The sequence below is a fragment of the Heterocephalus glaber genome, unplaced genomic scaffold, assembly GCF_053883595.1.
Source record: "Heterocephalus glaber isolate CG9 unplaced genomic scaffold, H.glaber_assembly_v1.0 deba00001608, whole genome shotgun sequence".
In the NCBI taxonomy this organism is placed as follows: Eukaryota; Metazoa; Chordata; class Mammalia; order Rodentia; family Bathyergidae; genus Heterocephalus; species Heterocephalus glaber.
Window position 1 is genome coordinate 15,575,970 of NW_028258379.1, and position 22,781 is coordinate 15,598,750.

General features: G+C 49.5%; 1 protein-coding gene across 3 annotated transcripts in view; it reads left to right on the forward strand.

Moving 5' to 3' along the window:
• The window catches only part of Jdp2 (Jun dimerization protein 2), a 48,806-nt gene extending 30,104 nt beyond the window's left edge, over positions 1-18,702 (forward strand). For 2 of the 3 annotated variants that reach the window (XM_087195410.1, XM_004837167.3), the window contains exons 3-4: positions 8,038-8,142; positions 17,600-18,702. In XM_087195410.1, the coding sequence (XP_087051536.1) occupies positions 8,038-8,142; positions 17,600-17,785 (291 nt within the window). In that variant the 3' untranslated portion in view covers positions 17,786-18,702. Of the gene's footprint in view, positions 1-8,037; positions 8,143-15,141; positions 15,218-17,599 lie in introns of all 3 variants that reach the window. The other variant, XM_087195409.1, reaches the window with a different exon arrangement.
• Positions 18,703-22,781: the final 4,079 nt, after the last annotated feature.

Sequence of the window (22,781 nt, forward strand, 5' to 3'; positions counted from 1 at the left end):
AGGGATGGGACTATGAGCTTGCCAAGAGTCCCTTTCTGGCACCGAGTCTAAATTCAGAAACCTACAGTCTACTTCCTGTCCCCCTAACCCTGCCCTAAAGGGTCCAGTGAGTAAGAACCCAGGGATTCAGAGATAGAAGGGGCCTTGGGAGGCTTTAGTTCAGCTGGATCTACACTAGACAGCCTGGGAGATTGGAGTCTGTCCTTTCTGGGCTCCGAAGTCTCGGTTGATGCTTCATTTTGCTGAGCTGCACTTTTGCAATGATAAACTGGGGCTCCTTGGGCCCAGAGAGAAGTGGGAGCTAGTGTGTTCATTAAAGATGAGCCACAGGTCCAGAGGGGTGCACTGAAGGGCCCGAGATCCCAGAGTGGGACACTGCAATGACAAGAACTCAGGCTTCTGCTGACAGCCCTGCTGGGGTCCATTGTGTGCTAATGGTCATAAGTCAGCTGGCACAACACACTTAGGCTTACAGTGTTCCTTTCCAAGTAGAATTCATTGCCGACATTAAAAATTGGGAGATTTTACTTCAAACATTTATATTTCTGGCTAGTCTTGAAAACTTGGAAGACTTGGCAACACTTAGCTTGCAGCATGCTGGGGCTTCTCAGGATGTCCCTCCCTTGGGAGTCAGTGGGCAAGGCCCATCCCACCCTCTTCCTCCACTAACAGTTTCTTGCTCGGCTCCTGGAGGTGACTTGAGTTCACAACACAGCTTTAGACTGAGCATTTGTCTTGAATTTTCTCTGTGAGCCCTGCCCTCTGTTTACTGAAGCAGTTGAGGTCCAGACTTGGGCCATTTGAGGAAGAAGTCCTGGCTAGAGAGGATGGGAGAGACCAAGGCAGACAGTGTCCAACAGCTCAGCCCCAAGGGAGGTGCTAACGGGGTGGGGGGGACTCGTCCCTGCAGGCTGCAGGGGGTCAGCAAGGGTGTTGGACAAGGGCCCTCGCCCAGGGTTTCCTCATTCTGCCCTACTGCAGGCAGAGGTGGCATGGGCCCAGCCTGGTTGCTGTGGTCTGGCCGAGGCCTCACCCCTGGGCTGTCCTGCCTTGTGGATGGTGTGGGGAGGGAATGGATTGGGACCACAGCCCCTGGCTCTCTCTGCCTGTTTATGTGGGGGAATGTCTGGTATGTTTGGCATTTGGGTGTTTACTTCCCAGGGTGCTCATGGGTCCCTGGTGTTGGAATGCAGCTCCTCCACGTGGGCTTGGGGAGGGCTCCTATGGCCCTGGCTGGTGGCCCTAGGCCCAGGGCTAGATCTGGATGCTGCAGCCCTGGCTCACTCTGCCCCATCCTCTCTCCAGCTCTCCTTTTACACCACCTCCGCCAAAGAGGGAGGCTGAGCATGCTGTGGGCCATGGTGCTGCCTCCCTGTCACCTAGCAAGGCAGACAGGGAAGGTGGCATCTACAGAACCCTTCCTTGTTTCATGCTCTGGGCTGGAACTTAGACCTTATTACCCCCCTGTCTGGCAAGGGTCAATGCCTTGCTTATGCCAGAGAGGGAGAGACCACAGGACTTGCCCAGCAACACAGCCAGCCTGTAACAGAGCTTTTGGGGGTGCTCAGACCTGGAAGACCCCCCTCCCCCAGAGCCTGAGTCTCAGGCAAAGCTGGTTCTCTCCACCCTGGCGGCAGTTTTTAGTTTGAGATGAAGCCCTTTATACCTCTGCCACTCTAGTTAGTGTGAGGTTGGGCTTTTCTCTGTTTTCACTTGCTACCTGCTTTAAAGCTTTTTTTCCTTATTGTTTTGTCCATGTGAGACTTTTTTTGTATTTCCAAGGCCTTGGGTTGAATGTGTCACTTCTCTTTCTCATTCTGTTTGTTGGTGCATCTCACAAGATATAATTTGAAAATGCTCAGAAATGTAAGAATCCAGGGTCACATCTGGGCTACTGTTGCCACTGACAAAGCTGCCTGGGGTGCAGACAGCACCCAAGAAACATGACCATGGATGGGGGTTGAGCTGAGAAGAGGAGGTGAAGCTCCCTCCTTAACCATGTAGCTGAAAATGTTATACATTCATGTTCATTGTGCAGTAGTTTGTTGGTTTGTTTGTTTTCTAATTTAAAAGATTCACACAGGGAAAAGGAAAGAGGATCATTGCCTTTAGGGTTCAGTCTTCTGTTGGTTTATGTTCTCATCACACAGATGTGGCTGAAAAGGCTGGGGAGACACATAGTCCACCTGCTTTTCAAAGAGCAAGCGCTCCTGGCTCCTGGGGCCAGAGAAACAGGAGTAGAATCCTGAGCTGTCATCCAGCATCCTGGCAGCCTTGATATCCTTAGCTCCCTCATCTGTAAAAGTAAGCAGTAGGCAGGACAATAGAACTGTCCTAGGTTGTTTACGGAAATAGAGAAAGAAATATTCTTGATTTAATTAATAAGTATTCATCCAAGGCCCATTGTGTGCCATGCTCAGCTTTCGCGGCCGGGAGATAGCGGTGAAGGAGACAGACTAAGGTATTTCTGTGAATAGATGGACTATAAATAGCTTGGCATCCGCAAGGGGAGACTGACTAGTAGCAGCAGGCAGATGCACATGCGGAGAACACAAGTGCAACTAGTGAAAAGTATCGGGAGGAAGGAAAGAGGGAGATGACAACAGGGCAGAGAAGATGTGGTTATTTTAGACAGGGGTGGTCAGCAAAGTGTTCAGCAAGGACTAGCAGAGAGGACAGCAAGTGCCAAGCCCAGGGGCAGGGAAGAGCTTGGTGTTTTATGGAAGAGGAAGGAGACCCTGCCATTAGTTCTGAGCGGTAGAGGATAGCTGTGCAGTAGATGGTTAGAAGGGCAGGTGGGGCCCGGTCTCCTCAGCCCTGTGGGCCTGCACAGCAGCCTAGGGGTTATTCCATGTGTGATGGGAGATGTTGGAGAGTTTCAAGCATTTTCCAAGGGAGAGCCCTTAGGACCAGTGTGATGCTCATGGCTCAGGATGGAGGCAGCAGGGGTGGAGATGCTGGGGTGGATGGACCATGTGAAAGGAGGGATTACCAATTACTCCTGGGTTTCTTTTTGGTTGAATAACCACAGAGATGGTGGTGGTGGTATTTACAAAATGAGGATAACCAGGGGAGGAATGTGTTTATGGAGAACCCTGGCAGCCCTTAATGGCCTCCAGAGCAAACTTCCCTGTGCACACATCACCTGGGAATCATGCTACGTGCAGATCCCATTTCCTTAGGTCTAGGGCAGGCTCAAGATCTGTCTTCTCAGGTGTTCAGGTGGGGCAGACAGAGCTGTCTTCAGACCACCTTGAGCCTCGAGGTGCTGGAGTGCTCCACAGTGCTGACCTGGCAAGTGCTGGGAATGAGCTGGGTGTGGGAATGGTCTTGATCCCTGTACCAGTTCCTTGGCCATTGTCATCATCGTCTCCTGCCTGCCAGCCCTGCCAGGAAGCAGTACTGTGAGTGGGCTTGTATAGGTCACATAGATAGAGCCATGCATGGAATATTTTTATCCATGCACCTGATCCTTTCCTGTTGACCCTGCTGTGTGCTCCAGCTATCCTTTCACAGTGGACCACATTACCCAGCATCCCTTGCCCTCTGGCTTTGGGTATTGAACTCGGCTAGTGGGAGGCACCAGAAGCAGGAGAGAGATTTGGGGGTATTCATTCTCCCACTCCCTCCCTCCTGGGTTGTTTGCTTTTTATGGCTGCTATTTAGGAGCCCTTCTGCATCCTGGCTTTGCCAGTCTCCCATGGTTGGAATTTTCTAGAAGTATTGCTGCTTGGTAGGATTTCCCCCCTAGGATTAGTGGGGACTACTCTTTGCTCCTTCATTATCTGCATCCCCTGACTTCACAAGGGTGAAACTGCGCATCCTTTAGTGGCAAGTGGCAGAAACCTCAAACTCATTACAGAACAAAAGAGGAAGTTTCAGGACAGATTCAGGAGTATCCATCAGGAACCCCAAGGACAAGGAGCACAGTCAGGCCTCACCAGGGGTGGAATCAAGAGGACCATGGCTGCTCTGTGTGCCTTCTGCCTGTCGGCCGCCTGTCCCCTCATCTGGCTGTACCACTGGCCGCTGTCCGTGTCTCCATGTTTCTCTGTGGCTCTGCTTCTCTACCTTAGCGTCTCTCCACCTGTCCTTTCCTCCATGTTCTGCATGTGTCTCTGTCTCTGCCTGGTGCTCTCTCCTCCAAGGTCAGGGCCAGGGTGAGCAAATGAGGGCTCCAGGCATGACAATGAGATGCTCGTTCTCCAGCGCAAGCCTTGCACTTGCTGGAGCCCCAGAGTGGGGAGGCCCCCCTTCCGTGTGCACCTTAGAGACCTTGCTCACTCACCCTGGCCCAGACCTGGCTTTCTTCCTCTCTTGGTCTTTGCCTGCTTCATACACTGAGTGCTTTTGTCTGGTCTGTGCCCATCTCTATACTTCTGCAGCTTCATCTTTCTGATTCTGGGAACATGGATGAAGTTGGTGGCCCTGCTTGTCCCCCACCATCCAGTATCAGGGGTTTTTTTTAAGTCTATCTTTTCATTTGACTTTCATTTTCTTTTCTTTTCTTTCTTTTTTTTGGTTCGGTACTGGGGATCAAACTCAGGACCTTGTGCTTGCAAGGCAGGTGCAGTGCCACTGAGCTAAATACCTGGCCCCAGTATCATTTTTTTTTAAGACAAGGTCTCATTAAGCTGCCCAAGTTGAGCTTGAACTTGCAGTTTTCCTGCCTCAGTGCCCCCTGCTCCGGAGTGCTGGGATTACAGGCATGCGCCACCATGCCTGGCTACCAATGCTCAGTGTCTTTCAGTCCCATTTCAGATTCCAGGAGGGTGAATATAGCCCAGCTTAGCTTGTTCAGTCACCTGTGGCCAGGGGTAAGGGCCTGAGAACAGACTGGAGGAGGGCTGATCCACACAAGGGTCCCTAGCGCAAAGTACGGCACAGGGGCACCCATCACCAGCAGTACACAGATCACCGTGTCCTTGAGCCTTCCTGGGAATCTGGGAAAAACAGAGCCAGAAGTGCTTGGGAATAGGACAAGTCACGCTCCCTCTGCCTCAGCTCCCATCTCACAATTCTTTAAATGTCTTGAGTGTCAAGCAACCTCTTCCTCCTCCAACACTCTGGTTCTTCCAGCTGTGTCTGGGTGGAACATCATCTCCCATTTGGGGCTCTGGTTTTAAATCTCTGCACCGTGTGTTGTGCCGACTCTCTGCTGTCTATCACCCACTCTGAACAAATGTCGTAGAGAATTCAGGAAGCATCAGGAAGGAAGAGGCAGCAGCCTGCAACCTGGGGATGCAAGAAAGGTCTAGATGAGAGCAGGGAGGTTTCCCAAGTGGCCCCAGTCGTGGGCACAATGGCACAGGCACGAGTGAGCGAGAGGAGGTCAAGTACCTGGGTGGGTAGTGGAGGAGGCTAGGGGGCCCTGCAGACTCCTGACGGATTTCTGCTAAGTGTTTTCCACATTTCCTCTGGGCAGCTGTGAACCAGCACTGGTAGAGTTTTGGGGAGACATGGCTCACTTTTAGTGGGGAAGGTGTGACATGGGGACCTTGGGGCTGTATCTTCTTGGACCAGATGGGGCACGGGTGCAGAAGCTGTGACGGCTGTGGAACTGGGGCTTGAGGCCGAAGGGCACACCCTGGCTTCTTTCGAGGCCTACTTGAGATCTTTGATCTGCCCCATCCATCAAGGGCCTGTGCCCCTGAATCTAGACCTTACCTTCAGCCAGTGGGCATCTGTGGGAGACAGCACCTAATCCTCAAGCTTTGCTGGCCTCCTGCAGACAAAGAGACCATCCCTAGAAGAAAAGCCTCCTGTGAGCTGCTGGGGAAAAGGTTTGACAGATGCAAACACAGGCAGCGAGTGGCTTTCAGATAAAGAATCCAAGCCTGCAGCATATTTGTCTGGAATTCTTTATTCCATTCCTTCATCAAAGTAAGGTTGTTGAGCTACTAAGTGCCATGCTTAGGCCTCCATCCTCCAGCATAGGTGAGCAGACAGGGTGCCCTCATATGCCACGGATAGTGGTCAGATGCCATAGACTCTTATGGTGCTGTAGGAAATGCAGCTGATTCCATCTAGGCAGTCAAAGGAGCCTTCCCAGAGGAGGTGTTGTTTACTGTTGAAGGTGGAGTAGGGAAGGCCTGGAGTAGGGCCAGGCATTTGGAGTAGAGGTGAGGCAGGAGGGGACTGATGGATGAACTGCAGGGGGTGGGTGTAGTAGCCCTACTGGCCCGGGTGTCAAGCTGGCCCAGTTGATTTGGAGAATTTCCTTCCAGTGCTGGTCTCTGCATCTGCTGCCTAAGCGGCTTCCACTTGCTCTTGACTCTAGAACCATGTCCTATGCAGGGCTGGGGATGGAGCCAGGTCTAGGGGGCAGAGGGGCTCAGAGGCTGCTCAGAGGGAGGCGTGAGACCCTGTGAGCCCAGGAGTGCCTGGCTTCATCCTTTGCTTGGCAGTTTGTGGGCAAACCCTCTTGGCCAAGGGGAGATTGCACTGCCAGCCACTTCCTCAGTTCCTTCCCCTTGCCTGGCATCACCATGACCTCGGCCCTCGGAGGGGTGAGGCTGAGGTTGGGCGGAATCTGTTTCAGCCAGGTTTCTATTTTCCCAGATCCGGGTCAGCCAGAGGAGCTGTCACTTCTGGTTCCATTCCAAAACAGGCCAAGGGGCTGAGAGGTGCTCGGGTGCGGTGGTGTTGACGAGGCACCTCTCTGGCAGCCTGTGGGGGTGAGTGTGGGTTAGGAGGAGCCCAAAGTGCTGGAGAAGGAAGAAGCTGCTCTGCCAGGCCTGTGCCATTGGCCCTGTGCTGGGCTTTGGCCCAGGCCTCTGTCCTGAGCTCCTACAGCATGCTGGGAGTGCATGGAGAGAGCTTGCTTATTTTCCTGGCCTGCAGCCCTTTGAGCTGAGACCTTGCTGCCAGAGTCACCACCCCACTCCCCCGCCCCACTCTAGAAGTGAGAGAGTTGGCAAGCCCAGGGCAGTCCAACCGCTTCTCTAGTGGCCTCCGACTCTGAGCTGTCCCCAGCCCAACTGGCCTTATGTATACTCCAGATTTTCCTAGTAGGTAATGGACAGCAAGAGGCACCACACTAATGTGACCTTGACGATTAGGGCCATTGGAAGCCAGTGATCACTTGCAAGGAGGTTGAAGCTGGAGAAACCTGAGTTCAAATCCTAGCTTCACCATTTCCTTATTGTATGGCCTTGGACACAGACTGAGCTATTGAGCCTTAGACTCGTTATCTGTAAAATGGGATAGTAATAGCAGCTTCCTCATAAGACTTGACTATGAGGGTTAAATGGTGTGTGTTTAATGCATTTACCAAAGTGGGCAATGGATGCCAGCTGTTGTTGTTATTATTACTAACAAAACACTAGCAGATGCCACTTGGATTCCAAGGCTGGGCTGGTGGTGGGCACTGAATTTCCACCTCCCCTTCTCCTGGGCCTATTTCACGTGTGGTGAGTGCCCTACATGTCCTGGAGAAGGGGCCCACCAGGAGACTCAGGAGGCCCCGGGCTGTGTTCCCAGGCCCCACAGCTCTCTCACAGCTGGCCTCTTGGTGGAAGAATGGGCAGAGGCAGGGAAAAGGAACACAGCCGGGCGAAGTAGCTAGGAGACTGTTGGCAGTTTGAGAAAGTAGATTCCAAGCAGTGAGGGCTTAAAATCCCAGCAGGAGGTAAGAGGAGAGGGTGGAGGTCATTCGATAGGTGTAAGGGGTAGGGGTAGAACAGGAAACCTGTGTCTATGCCCAAGGCATTTTTAAAGGAAGTACCCAGGAACTGCTGGCCTGGAAAATCATGCCCAGAGGATTTGGGCTGAGCAGGAGAACAGGCCACCCCACCCCTGCCACCTCCTGGGAGTAGAGGTTCCCAGCTCCCTGAATTGTGGCAGAACCAGGTAGCCCTGCCCTTGTGGGACACTGGCTCTTGCCCAGGATGCCCACCTTCCCGGGGAGGAGCTTCTGCAGCCAACTGGCTGGCTGCTGTGAGTGATCACTGGCTGCTGAGATGTGGCTGGGGAAGGGGAACTGTGTCCCTTCTGTCCTTGGCTTGCCGTCTGATCAGTGGCTCTGTGCCCTTACAGTTAGACGAGGAAGAGGAACGAAGGAAAAGGCGCCGGGAGAAGAACAAAGTGGCAGCAGCCCGGTGTCGGAACAAGAAGAAAGAGCGCACGGAGTTTCTGCAGCGGGTGAGCAAGACTCGGGCCAGGCGAGGTGGGAGCCAGCCCATCCTTGGGTGGGGCAGGTGCCCTCTGCACCAGGAGACATCACTAGTACTGTGGAATTGACGCCCATGCAGCCTCGGCCCCCTGCCTCGCCCTGCCACCTGATAGCTTCTCCTTGAGCCCAGCAAACCAGGCACCTTGAAGAGAAGGTGGGAGAAGCCAGGTGCCCTCTGCTGGCTGCTGATGGACTGGCACCAGGACTGGCACTACCCATGTTGGTCCCTGTGGCCACCATAGCTGTCTAGGGCGGTGCTCATGAAGCCAGGTGGTAACCTGCAAATAGGCAGTGGACATAGCACTTGGGTCAGCTACTTTGTGCAGACCAAAGCTCCCTCCCTTAGCTGCAGGTGGCTCATCTGGCCCTGCATGCCCCCTACCCCCCAGCTCTACCCCCAAGATGAGCTCTTTGCTGCTGCCTCCAGGGATTGGAGGTCAGCTCTGCCTGCAGAGCTCAGCCATGGGTCTCTGCCCCTTTTCCTCCTGACCTTACTTGCTCTTTCCATTTGGAATGTGCTGAGCAGGATATCTGTTCCTTCTCTCCACCGAATCTCGTCTCTTAGACCTTCCTTGCATCCCAAAAATGGTAGCTGGCAGTGATGACCATGACCAGAAAGTTGATCAGTCTAGGCCAGTAGTCTTCAATCCCCCAGCCCCATCATGGGTTCATCCCTAAATACTAATAGTAACCATATATAACAGGTCCTATTCTACCAGGATACCATACTAACCATACTTGTTAGCATTTGTAATGTTAGACACTATGCTAAATGAATGACCTATCTGGTCTCATTGTATTGGTTTAGTAGCCATATGAGGTAGGAACCTTCATATTGTCTTTCTACAGGTGAGGAACCTGAGGTATAGTAAGGTTAAGTGATTTACCCAGGTCTGTTGGCAACCAAATGGTAAGACCGGGACCCAAGCTAACCTCCAAGCCTTTGTCCTTACCCTCAACACTTCTGTACTGGCTCTAATTCATTCATTCATCGGTTGGTTCATTTTGTTCTTTCATTCATTCATTGATTCAGTGCTTTTGTGTGTGTACTAAATGTCAGTACTGGGCCAGGTACACTGTGGGTAGGGGGAACAGGCAGGAGTCACAGTTGTCCACTTGTGGGAACTGGAGAAACAAGGCTGGGTTGGCCTTGGTGTTCTGTGGCACCGGGGGGCTGGGAGTCTCTCCTCATGCTTGCCGCACATGGAGAGCTGTTCTGAGGCCACAGGTATAGGCAGCATGGGGCTGTGTGGACCTGTAGGCCATGAGCACCTAGGGCAGGGAGTGATTGTCCCCACCAGTGCTGGAGCTGCTGTGCAACTCCAGCCTGCCAGCCTTCAAGAAATTTCTAAGCCACAGCCTTCAAGACAGGTAGAGTGTGTCACATGTCTCATTTTCACCACCATCGAGTCCCTGCAGAGGCCGGACCTGTGGGGCCACAGCGAGGCGTAGGGAGGCTTCACACAGGGTCCCTGCCTCCCAGGACTCGGCACCCAGGGAGCAGCAGGAAGGGCCCGAGGTGCCAGCTCACCAGTAACACACCAGTGTGGTAAACACTGGGTGCCAAGTGAGCGATGCTCGCTGCTCTTCATGCCAGCAACTCTTGCTGAGCACCTACCGTGTGCCAGTCATTTCACATGCCTCATGTAGCCCTTATAACACAGATACCATTTTCCCAATCTGGAGATTGACCTACAGCTCAGAGTGCTCAAGATACTTGCCCAAGGTCACACTGCTTTCAAGGAGTGGGGGTTCACTCACCCATTTGCGAATCCATCTTTCCATTCAGCAAGAGACCAGGGAGTGCCCGCTGCACTGTGGACAGGCGGTCTGTGTCGGAGAGGGATGGCAGATGGCAAGTGAAGAGCATGAACATTGCTGAGTGTTCTGCTGAGGAAGCTGAGTGCCCTGTACGGACTATGGAGGGGCCCTGTGCTAGTCTGCACTGAGGAAGACCGTTTCAGCGGGAGATAAAAGAGGAACAGGGGGTAATAAGATGGAGGACGGGGTGCAGGGGGTTCCCAGCAACAGCACTGTCAGAGGCAAGAGGTGTTGTTGAAGGATGTGTTTAAGATGTTGAAAAGAATAGCAGTGTGGCTCAAGGTTGGAGCACTAAGTGGACGGAAGCAGAGGCATGCAGGCCCTGACCCTTTGCTGTAGGGTGACCCCGGTGCTGAGTTCCTGGGACAATCCAGGTTATGACTCTGGTCCTGACCTAGTTATTAGTGGCACTTCTGTCACTCTCATCAATCTCCCCATTAGGATGACGACTTATGTGGTCAGAGAGAGCCATGGGAAGGACTCAGGAGGGAGCCACATTGTCAGAGGGCTCCTTTGCCTGCAGTGTTGGGCAGCTGAAATAGTATGGTGTTGTCCCAGAGAGGAAAGAGGTGGCTGTGAAGAGGAAAAGAAGTGTGTGTCCCTAGGATCTGGGGGGAGATGTGGGGAGCACTGTTGGGCCCAAGCCCAGTCACTGTGGTTGTCATTGTCCTCCTCCTCCTCCTCTTTCCTCCCAGCTTCCCTCTCTCCTCTAGCCTTAGCAGCAAAGGTTGAATGTGAGGTTTAAGCACAAATGCAGTCACCTATGTTGACAGTGCTTGCAGACCTGGGTTTTCCTTCCTTCCTTTTTTTTTGTACTAGAGAATGAACCCAGGGCCTCATGCATGCTAGGCAAATGCTCTACCACTGAGCTACATCCCTAGCCCTTTGTAATTTTTGAAATGGTCTCACTAAGTTGCCTCGACTCACCTTGAACTAGTGATTCTTTTGCCTCCTTGAGTAGTTGGGACTACAGGAATACAACACCACGACCAGTGTAATTTAGTTTTTAATATACATAAAATATTTACAGGGCTCAGGGTAGAAAGGGGTATATACAAGGGGTGCTCAAAATATACACTGAATATTTAAATTTGAAAACACTTATTAAAGCAAAATACCCATTGCCATTCATACCCCTCAAAATATTCCCCCTTCTCTGAACACACTTGTTCCATCATTTCTGCCACACTCTGAAGCAGTTCTGGAAGTCCTCTTTCATAAGTGTCTTTACAAGGTGTAGAAAAAATATGGTGAATGGTGCTGCTGAGCGCCATCCAACAGAAAGGCAGCCTTGTGAAAACATCACAGTGGGTCTTCATCCACCTTATTCACCAGATCTGACACCGCAACTTCTGGCTCTTCCCCAAAGTCAAAATGACCATGAAAGATAAGTGTTCTGAATCAATTCAGGACACTGAGGCAGCCACAACAGCACAACTATAACACTCATGACAGAGGACTTCCCGACTTGCTTCAGAAAGTGGGGAGAGTAATGGGGTAGGTGTGTTTGAAACAAGAGAGGTTAATGGCAATGTGTCTTTTACTGTAATACGTTTTAAAAATGGAAACATTTATCATATGTTTGGATCACACCATACGTATATATTTGTGTGTGTATGTGTGAGCAAGTGAGAGAGAGAGCATGTGCGTGTACGTGTGTTACATGTAGAAAGTCACCCTCCCACCCTTGAGCCCTGGACCCCCAGCTCTGCCCCAGAAGTCTTTCTGCATCTCAGAGAGGACCCCTGGCTGACCAGCCAAGGCTTCTCCCTTCTGCGGTGCCAGCTCTGGTCACACTGCCACACTGCTGTGCGGGACACAGGCGCTCCGGTGCTTGGTAGCGATCATCCCACCTCATGGTCCCTCGGCATTCTATGCTCTTCATAGGCACTCTGCTCTCTACAGTCACAGCGACTCTGAGATGAGACAAGGAGCCCCATTTGGTGGACGGAGACCCCAAGAGATCCAAGACTCACCCAAGATCACACAGTGGCCGAGGGAGCGGGCCAAGAACCCAGGGCTTCCTCTGCTCTCCAGCTCTCTACTCAGGCTGCCCAGACTCAGAGCAGTTAGGAAATTTGTTCAAAGTAGCATGGCTCCCGGGCAGCAGAGCTAGGATTTTAATGGAGACACATCTCTCAGGGTCGGAAGGTCACATCGGGCTGGTTCCCAACTCTTACAAAAAAAGTTAGTGGGACTCTAGTATATATGCCTTAGGTTAATTTTTTCTTCTTTTTTTCAATATAAAGACAGAGAATCTTAGTGCTTAAGGTTTCCTGGACCAATCACTGTATTTTCTGAAAGGAGACTGAAGCCCCAAGACAGGAAATGGTTTGGCCAAGGTCACATGGCCTGGATGAAAACCACCCAGCCTTCCACCTGATATTTTTTTCAACTGACTTTGCTGACTTTGTATACTAGGTAGAAGCTTAACTTGCTCTAATTGTATTCTAAAACACCAAATGGTTTTGATTTTTCTAGAGCAATAAATATCTATCAGAAGTCAAAACAATAAAAAATGCAGGTAGAATCACCTCACTTCATAACTAACATTTGGAAGATCCTAGCCCATTTCCATCTTCGTTCATTAGAAAACAAATGAAGTAGTTACTATCATAAAACCACAAACCACTTGTACAGTCATGGTTGTAAAAAGATTCTCCTGAACACAACTTATAAGTTACACAATAAGTACATACATAGCACCAACCAATAACTCTTTGAATACAGAAGGAATAAAAGTAAAAAGTGGTTAATTACATCGTGACACAGCAATTAGACAAGAGAAAGAAATAAAAGGAATAAAGATAGGAAATGAAGAAGTCAAATTGTCATTATTTACAGATGACATGATGCTCTAAGAAGACCCCAAGAACTCCACCAAAAGTCTTCTAGACTTAATAACCAAATTCAGTCAAGTAGCTGGTTACAGTGTCAACACACAAAAATCAATAGCTTTCCTCTACACGAATAACAGACTCACTGAGAGAAATAGGGCAAATAATTCCTTTCACAATAGCATCCAAAAAACTGAAATACCTAGGAATCATCCTAATGAAAGAAATCAAAGACCTCTTCTCTCTGAAGAAGTACTCTGAAAAGAGAGATTGAAGATGATATCAGAAAATGGACAGACATCCCCTGCTTCTGGGTAGGAAGGATTAATATGGTGAAAATGGCCATACTTCCAAAACTGCTATACAGATTCAATGCAATTCCAATTGAGATCCCAGCAGCATACTTCACGGACCTTGAGAAAACAATCCAAAAATTCATTTGGAACAAGAAGAGACCCAGAATAGCAAAAACAATTCTAGGTAACAGAGACATGGCAGGGAGTATCACAATCCCCAACTTGCAACTAAACTATGAAGCTACTGTGATAAAAACAGCATGGGACTGGCAAAGAAACAGACTTGAGGACCAGTGGAACAGATTAGAAGACGCAGAAACAACGCCAGACACACTCAGCCATCTCATCTTCGACAAAGGAGCCAAACACCCTCACTGGAGGAAAGATAGCCTCTTTAATAAATGGTGCTGGAAAAATTGGGTTTCAACTTGCCAAAGATTAAAACTAGACCTATATCTCTCACCATGCACTAAACTAAAATAGAAATGGGTTAAAGATCTAAATATTAAAATAGAAATGCTGGACCAGCTGGAACAGAGGTTAGGTAGAACTCTTGAAGACATCGGTGTAGGAAAAGATTTTACGAACAAAACCTCAGTTGCCCATGAACTAGCACAAACAATCAACAAGTGGGATCTCATCTTATTAAAAAGCTTCTGCACAGCAAGAGAAACCACCAGCAGTGTGAAGAGACAAGCCACAATGTGGGAAAAAAATCTTCACCTGCTCTTCCTCAGACAAAGGTCTACTATCTCGAATCTATAAAGACCTTAAAAAGATCAGACCTCCCAAATTTAAAGACCCAATCCAAAAATGGGCATCTGAAATGAACAGACATTTCTCAAACAAAGAAGTAGAAATAGCAAATAAACATATGAAAAAATGTTCAACATCACTGGTCATTCAAGAGATGCAAATGAAAACAATGCTGAGATTCCACCTCACTCCAGAAAGAATGGGTGCCATCAAGAAATCAACCAATGACAAATGCTGATGGGGCTGTGGGGATAGAGGAACTCTGCTCCACTGCTGGTGGGATTGTAGACTGGTGCAACCACTGTGGAAATCAGTATGGAGACACCTCAAAGAACTAGGACTGGAAGTCCCATTTGACCCTGCTATTCCCCTGCTGGGGATCTTCCCCAAAGAATTAAAATAATCATACTACAGTGATATATGTGCACCTATGTTCATAGCAGCACAATTTGTAATAGCTAAAACTTGGAAACAGCCCAAATGCCCATCAACTGGAGACTGGATAAAGAAAATGTGGTTTTTAAATAAAATGGAATACTACTCAGCCATAAAAAATGAGAAATTAGAGACATTTATAGCTAAATAGATGCACATTGAGGTGATACTTTTAAGTGAACTAAATAGGACACACATGTGTAAATACCGAATAGTTTCTCTGGTGTGAGAAACTGAAAGTGTAAATAAGGACTAAATGTATAATAGGTAATGTGAAATAGGAAGAAAAGGGGCAAAGGGGAAGGAAGTGGGAGGGCTAGGGGAAAGGATGGAAGGGAATGGGATTAATATGAGAAAATGGAAAAATGGAAACAAAATCTTTGTAAATAGGGAGGGCTGGAGGGGTTGAAGGGAGGGCTGAACAAGGGTGAAAAATAAGAACCAAGAGAGATTATGTAAAGGTGCAAATTTCCAATGATGAATGTCATTATATTGTATACCTAAAATGTACCAATGATTAGAATGAATAATCAATAATGCAAAATAGGAAGAAAAGGTCCAAAGGGGTAGGGGTAGTGGGAGGGGCAGGGGAAAGGAAAGAAGGGAAAGGAAAAATGCTGAGAAATGGAAAAAATGGAAATAAAGTCTTTGTAAATAGGGAAGGGTGGAGGGGGTGAAGGGAGGGCTAGGAATGGGGACAAAAAAAATTACATCATGACAGCCAGGAAGAATTCAGGATGTCCCACGATGTCCTCTAACATTCTCCATAAGCAACAAATAACTGTGACCCTAAATAGCTGTGTGTTGCCCTCATACCTCGCAGGTCTTGTGTGACACTGATGTCCCCATGGAGGCTTGGTTGGACACATGGTAGTTTCACGGACGTGGCTCTGTGTGCGGTACTATCAAATTCTGCATGTTGATTGCTTCTCCTTGCATGTCTAGTTTTAACTTCAAACTTGCTGTACATAAAACCACACTCTTTCCATGCCTGCCCACTGCTTTGCAGAACAGTGCCCCTTCCTGCCTGTATCAGGCTCCAGTCAGCTCCCTTCCCTGTCTCCTTCATTCTCCAAGTCCAGGTAGCTACCAAGACCCCCATTTCCTTCTAAACATCTTTTTTCTCTTTCTTCATACTATTCTTCTGCTCATGAAGTTAAACTAAAAATCCCTTAAGCCTCTCTGACCCTTTGGTTCATAAAGTGCTTTTCTCATATGAGTTCATCTAATTACCATGATCACCACCTTTTTTACAAACAAAATAACTGAGGCTTGGAGAAGTTAAGAAACTTGTTCTGGACTTTGATTCTAAATCGACAGGCTTTCCACAGCTACCATCTGGTGAGCTGTGGGCACAGTGACTGTTTTTATCCTTACCACAATCCTATACTTCCCTGTGTCCGTGGCCTTGTTTGCTCTGAGTTCCCTGCCTGAAGCTCCTTCCTCACCCTTCTCTACCAGCCAGAGTCAGCTTGTCTTTCAAGACTGAGGTTAGCACCCCCACCATTAGCCCTCTCTGAAGGTCCCCCAAGCCCTGAATGGCTGACGGTTCCCTAGGAAGCTCTGCCTTGCTTATGGGGTTTTTCTTCCCTGAGAGTAGAAGCTCCACAAGAGCCATGCTGGGACCTTGTGGCCTTTGGATTCCCCAAGCATTCACTGTACAAGCAGGTCTTCGGCAAATACTCCTGGTTGGGTGGATTGTCCCATGACCCTGGAGACAAAGGCTCGGGTGACCTTGAAGATGGAGCTAACCCCATGGGCTAGAAGGCACTGGATGGTCAGAGTTTGTGAGACATTCCCAAGGTCACAGCAAGCCAGGCCTGGTGAGCAGGTGGCCAGAACTGGCACCAAGCTGCTGTGGACTGTGGGGTCACAGATTGTCATGGGTCCCCAGGGGTCTCTCCCAGCCTTCTAAGGTGGATTTCCTGGGGAATTCTGAGAACCGTGGACCAGGGCAGCCCCCAGTCATGTCTCAGCTGTTGAACTAAAAACCACCATAGCTAGGTTTTAATATTTTCCCTCTGAGCATTGTTTTCCTTTTTCAAGGCTGTTTTCCTTGGGTGTCTGGTCACATGGCCTGCCTCCCTCAGCTGTTCTGAGTTCCTTGGGACCTCATGCTGCCACCTCAGAGATAAGCACATGGACCAGCTCAGTCTGACTGGCTGGTATGGGGGATGTGGGCCCCACCCATGGCTTCCAGGACCCCAGGGCACCCCGGTGAGGAGGCAAGCATAGGCTTGTGGGCTAGTTGTCGCACATACACTGCAACCACAGCTCACCTGAGTTGCACAGTCCCTGCACCGCTGGCATTTTGGACTTGATCCTTCTCATGAGTGCACACTGGGCATGGTGACATGTTCACAGCATCCCTGCCCTCAGCCCCCTGTGCCTGTGCAGAATGTCTGCAGCCCGGGTGGCACAATCACTCCCAGTTGGGGACCACTGGCCTAAAACTTTGCTGGCCCTTGAATAAATGTTGGCTCTCAGGGTGAAGAATTTTAAGTTCTAAGTTTTTAGACATAGTCCAAGGAAAATCCTTCGGATGCTCTGTTTTGCTGTTTGACCCCCCCAGGTCTTGGACTGACAGTGCCCTTCACCTGATCCAATCACCCCCATCCAGTCACCAAGCTTCCTCCCTTCCTCAGAGCCTCCCCTCATGAGCTGGAGGTGCCCTGGAAATCTCACTGAGGTCTATACTTAGAGCCTTACTTTGTAGCCAGCAGGTTGACTATTGGTTGCCTGTCTGGGGACTAAGCTTCTGGATTCCAGGGGACATGGAAGAGACTGTTCAAATAATTGTAGACTAATATCCAGGAAGCACATGTTCTAGGAGGAACCTTGTGACCACACTGGGCTCTTTTATCCCACAGACCAAAATATCCCCACCTGGCATTATCACACATAAAATGGCCGTTGTACTGCTGTCTGTCTGCAATCTCCGACCCTTCCATGGACCCTCCATGGACCTGCACTAGATCCACCTGGCCCCCATTCACCTTGTGCAAAGACCCTGAGGCAGAAGATTGGCATATTTGAGCAACATCTAGGAGGCCACTGAGGCTGGAGTGGATTGTGGGCGGAGCAGGGCTGAGGCATGAGCTGGGCTCCTCCCGCTGTGACTGAGGGTGGTGTCTGCCTGTAGAAAGACAACTGACCCAGAGGCTTGAGCTCTAATGGGAGCCTGGCAGCCAGCAGCCCAGAGCACCCTGCAGGCAGAGCCTTTCCCCAAACCTGGTCTGTGACTGCTTATAGTACGTGTCTGTGTCTGTGTCTGTGTGCAGGAGTCTGAGCGGCTGGAGCTCATGAACGCCGAGCTGAAGACCCAGATTGAAGAGCTGAAGCAGGAGCGGCAGCAACTCATCCTGATGCTGAACCGCCACCGCCCCACCTGCATCGTCCGCACCGACAGCGTCAAGACACCGGAGTCCGAGGGCAACCCACTGCTGGAGCAGCTGGAGAAGAAGTGACCCTGGGCTGGGAGGAGACCGAGGAGGAGGAGGACAAGGAGGAGGAGAGATGGAGCGGGAGGAGGACGGGCTCCCGGAGGGCCCTCCTTGGTACATGAAAAACTATACAATGAGGCTCAGCACAGCTGGCACCCACTGGGCTTTTTTGTGAAACTCAGATCAGCCACACAATGGGAAGAGCAGGCTGAAGAAACCCAGAGGGACCAAGTGCTGAGACCAAAGTTGATCCGTGGGTAGGGCTGTCCTGCCTGGGCCCCAGCTTGAAGGAGCAGGGGCAGAGAGATGCCCAGCCAGGTAGCCTGGGGCGCTCCTCCAGCCTCTCTACCAGGGCTCTCACCCAAGGGACCACCAAGCAGCCAGGAAAAGCCATGAGTTGCAACCAAAACTCAGCTGAGGATGGATCTCAGCATGAACTGCAATCCTCCTGTCCCCAGCCCTGGCCCGACCAGACGCAAAGCTGGACAGGGGGCTGCTGCAGGGCCCTGATGCCCCTGCCAAGGAAGTGGCAGCGGGATGCACCCTTGCTGGCCCTGCTGGAGTTTGCTGTGGGCACTGAGGCGCGGGCGCCCTTCCAAAGCACACACTCACCGAATGTTTACAGACTGGCTGTCCTGGCAGGGCTTTCAACTGCACATGTTTTTTATACTTTTTTTTTTTAAATATTTTTTACAAAAAAAAAGATTTTATACAAGCAATATATATATGGATTTCTATAATCACTTGATGTGATACAGTATAAATATGCTATGGTTTGTTATGGACAGATATTTACCAGTTATGACCATTGCGTTAAGTCCTAAGTACCGTAGTCTCTGGGTGTCAGGGGTAGCCGGGTGGGTGGGGTGCATTTCCATCCTTGTAAACCCTTCCTAGTACTCAGTCCTGTATTGCTCAGTAAACATTGCTCTTATTACCCAGCTGCCTCGAGTGGTGTCTGCCTGGGAGGGGGTCCCGCGAGACATGCTCAGTGTCAGATGTTTGGACCATCGGCTGTGGGAGCTTCGTTTCCACAGTCACCCTTCCGGGTATGTATTGACGGGCCTATCTCACAGGTGAGGGAGAGAGGCTCAGAGAAATCAAAGTGAACCAGTTACCATTTTGAGAGTACTTGTTTCATTCATCACTCCACAGATGTTTGCTGAGTGCTGCCAGGAGCATGACCATCATTCGGCAGGACACGGAGCATCCCCTGGGGAGTGAGACCAACCTTGGTCCTGCTGCCATGGTGACTCCGTCTCATTTCATTGGCACAACAGCCTTGCCAGGGAGCAGCAGTGGTCCCCATTTCACAGTGGGAAACTTGGAACAAGCCTTGGAGATTAAGCTTGCAGCCACCATTTCTGGAGGACTTGTATGTAACAAGTACATAGAGTCTCATTTACTTCTCCCAGCAGCACAAAGTAGGCATTATTCCTCTCATTTTTACAGGTGAGGCTGAGAGAGGGCAAATGACTTACTTATCCAAGGTCACCCTGCTTGCAAGGAACAGGCTGGTGTTCCAACTGTTCCTCTAGAGACCCATGACCCCTCCTGTCACAGTCTGACTATGAGCATCCCCATGGTTTAGTGTCTCACCTGACCAGAACAGGGAGCTTAGTAGGTGAGACCACAGTTAGAAATTTAATCTCTGGGAAGAGATTAAAGTTCCACACTGCTCCACGATGATTTCGCACCAAATCAACCTGACACAGAGGCACTTCCACCTCCACAGCCACATAGCTGCCCCACGGAGCAGGAATGGCCCAGTGCCGCTCACACAGCAGCTGCCATTTATTTGGCACTCAACAGTTCATGAGGCTCCTGTGTGCCCTTCCTCATTTGCTTTTGGAGTGTTATGAGGCAGCTGGGAGAGGAGTTTTTAGCTCCCTGTCACCAAGGCTTACAATCTGAGGCTTACAAAAATTAAAGTTCATCCGGCTAAAAAGAGGCAGAACTGAGAGCAGACTCAATGCCCCCACCCCTCATCCTTTGTATTTTTTTGTTTGATTGGTTGGTTTTTTGTGGTACTGGGAATTGAACCCAAGGCCTTCACACTGAACTACATCTCCAACCCTTTTTAAATTTTTTATTTTGAGATAGAGTCTCACTTAGTTGCCCAGGGTAGGCTTGAACTTGCAATCCTCCTGCCTCAGCCTCTCAAAGTGCTGGGATTACAGGTAGGTACCACCATATCCAAAAGCCTACCTTTTAATCCTATGTTTTTTCTCCATTACCACTGGAGAGCTAGGTAACTAGTTGATGATGGGGCTTTGTGTTAAGAGCAAGAAACCTTGAGTTACTTCCTTAGAGGCCTGCTGGGATGGACAGAAATGGAAAATAGGTCACTGATACATGGTTAGTCTCTCACTTCCTAACCTCAAGTTCCTGCCCCACAGTGTGCATGGCATCCTGTTCCGAGCCTTGCCTTGGGGACAGTCTGGTCAGCTCATGTTGGCTGTGAGCCTTCTGCATTGTTGACCCAGGGGAGAAAGGAAGCTGTGGACTCCTGGGGCCTTCAGATGACTTGGTGGATCCTCCTGCAGGACTGCCACTGACACCTGGCTCCGGGTCATCTGGCTCCCCTTTTGGTACTGAGAGTCTGCCTGTCCAGAACACAATGTTTCTTGGGCTGCAAAGATGGGCTGTCTCCAGGAATCAGGGATTGTCCCTTGGCCGTGCCTGCTGTGGTGTCTTCCAACTCCCTTGGGGCCACCACCCCTCCTGTGGGCAGCTGGAAGCCACAGTCCAGCCTTCATCATAAGCCCAGTGTTTGAGTGTTTTCTTTGAGCCTGTATATGCGTCACTTCAGTTGAGTCACACAACTTGGCTGTGGGTCTGCGATGTCATCCCATGTTCAGATGAGGAAACTCGGGCCCAGAGAGGAAGACCTGATCGGTGGCAGTGCCAAGATCTTATTACAGCTTGATTCAGGTATATAAAAGCTGAGGCTGGGCCTCGCCAGGAAAGGAAATGCCGAGTTTGTGTTTTGACTGCTGTTGCCAGGGGAGCTTGGCAGGAGGCCCTGAGATGGCACAGTCCTCACAGTCCACAGTGAGGATTCCTGGCTCTAGGGTGCGCTTCTCCAAGTGCTTGGGCAGAAGATTCAAGATCCAGTCTTTTGCTGCTTAGCCCTGAGCCTTTTCTCATCTGTAAAGAGAGAAGCATAACAATCCAAGTCTTTCTTGGTGTGTTGAATGCCTGGGGTCTAAGAATCCTGGCCTTTTGCAGCTCCTCATTGGTCACAACCAGCTGTGCTAGGGTCATCATCCCCCCCTTGGGCCTCAGGGCCTCATGCCAGGTGGTCATAAATGAGACCTGTGCCACCTCCACCCAGGGTTCCCATGAGAATCAATGAGCTGATGTGCCACCATGCCTGAGAAGGTCAAAACCCTTTTGCCATCAGATGGGCTAATGTGTTGTTCAGGATGCAGATTAAAGGAAACTTACATATGCTGCCTATGGGAAATTAGGGTGATTACTCTTGTAAAGCAGTTGGGCAATAACCAGGACTGCCAAATCTAAATACATCCAGTGCCATAGCAAGTTCTCTCCTGAATACATACTTGAGAAGAATTCTAACAAGGAAATGTACAAGAACTATTGATGGGTTGTTTATATTAAAGAAAAATTGGAAGCAACATTCTTATGAACTGTAAGAATGGATAAACAAATTGTGGTGTTTTCACAAAATGGAACAGTAGTAGTCAGTTAGAAAAAGGAAACAAGGTACAAGTAAGTATCAATGAGGATGCATCTCAGCTAAGGTGGAGCTTGGGGGTAGGGAAAGAACTGTATAAGGGTGGTATTTGGGTAGCATTTCTAAACATGTGAAGTGGTACTTTAGGGTTTAAGGGTACACAGATCTGGGCAATAGAGGTTACAACCAGGCACAGGAATGCTATAAATACCAAAATCAGTATTGCTCCCACCAGAGGGTAGGGACTGGGAAGTCATTGACAAGGATAAATAGGACACTGGGTTTCAACTCTATGTGTAACATTTCAGTTATTTTTAAAGATCATTATCAAATGTAGAATAACACTAGAATTTGTCAGAGGTGGGCTATGTGCATGGGGATATGGGTCATATTCCTTTTCACACTCCCCTGTACATTTAATATGTTTTCCAATAAAGGAAAGTGAGTTACAATACAAATGGAAGGTTTTGGATTTTTTCATTCCTTCCTCAACAAACTCAGAAAATAAAAACCACTCTGAAATTGCAATGGATTGCAGAATATGCTTTCTGAATTTATGCAAATTTAATTGTATGCCCAAGGGGAGAGAGAAACAATTCAAAGCACTGTGAGGAGTTTAGCTGGCTGCGCCCCTGGGAAGGGCCCCCTGAAGGGAGGGCACCTTGGGGAGTGTTGATCTGCTCTGATTCGGTGGCTCCTCGTTCCTGAGCTCTACATAGCAGTCAACTAAGGCATGTTCAAGGTTAATTCAGACTCTAGATTTCCTCCTTAGCTGCTCACTTTTCAACCCAACCCCTGTGTGAGATGTAGCTCCACTGTACCTTTAAGTGGCACTGTGGTCTAGAAGCCAGAGCACAGGGGTAGCCTGTTACAGACATGAACCCAGTTGTCATTGGTGTATTTGCTTCCTGCTGCTGCTCCAACAAATCACCATAGACTTAATGGCTTTAAAAAGTACAGATTTGGGGCTGGGGATGTAGCTCAGTAGTGCCACCGCCTGCCTCGCAAGTGCAAGGTCCTGAGTTTGATCCCTGGTACCAAAAAAAGTAAAAGTACAGATTTTATTAGCTTACAGCTTACAGAAGGTCAGAAGGCTACAGTGGGTGTCATGGAGCTAAGGTCAAGGTATTGGCAGAACTGTATTCCTTTGGAGGCTCTAGGGGAGAATCCATTGCTTTGCCTTTTCCATCTTCTAGTGGTGAACTCTGACGCTGACTCTTCTGCTTCCCTCTTCTATCTGTTAAGGAATCTCACGGTAACATTGGACTTACTCAGAAAATCCAGGGCAGTCTCTTTATTTTAAGACTTATCAGCAACCTT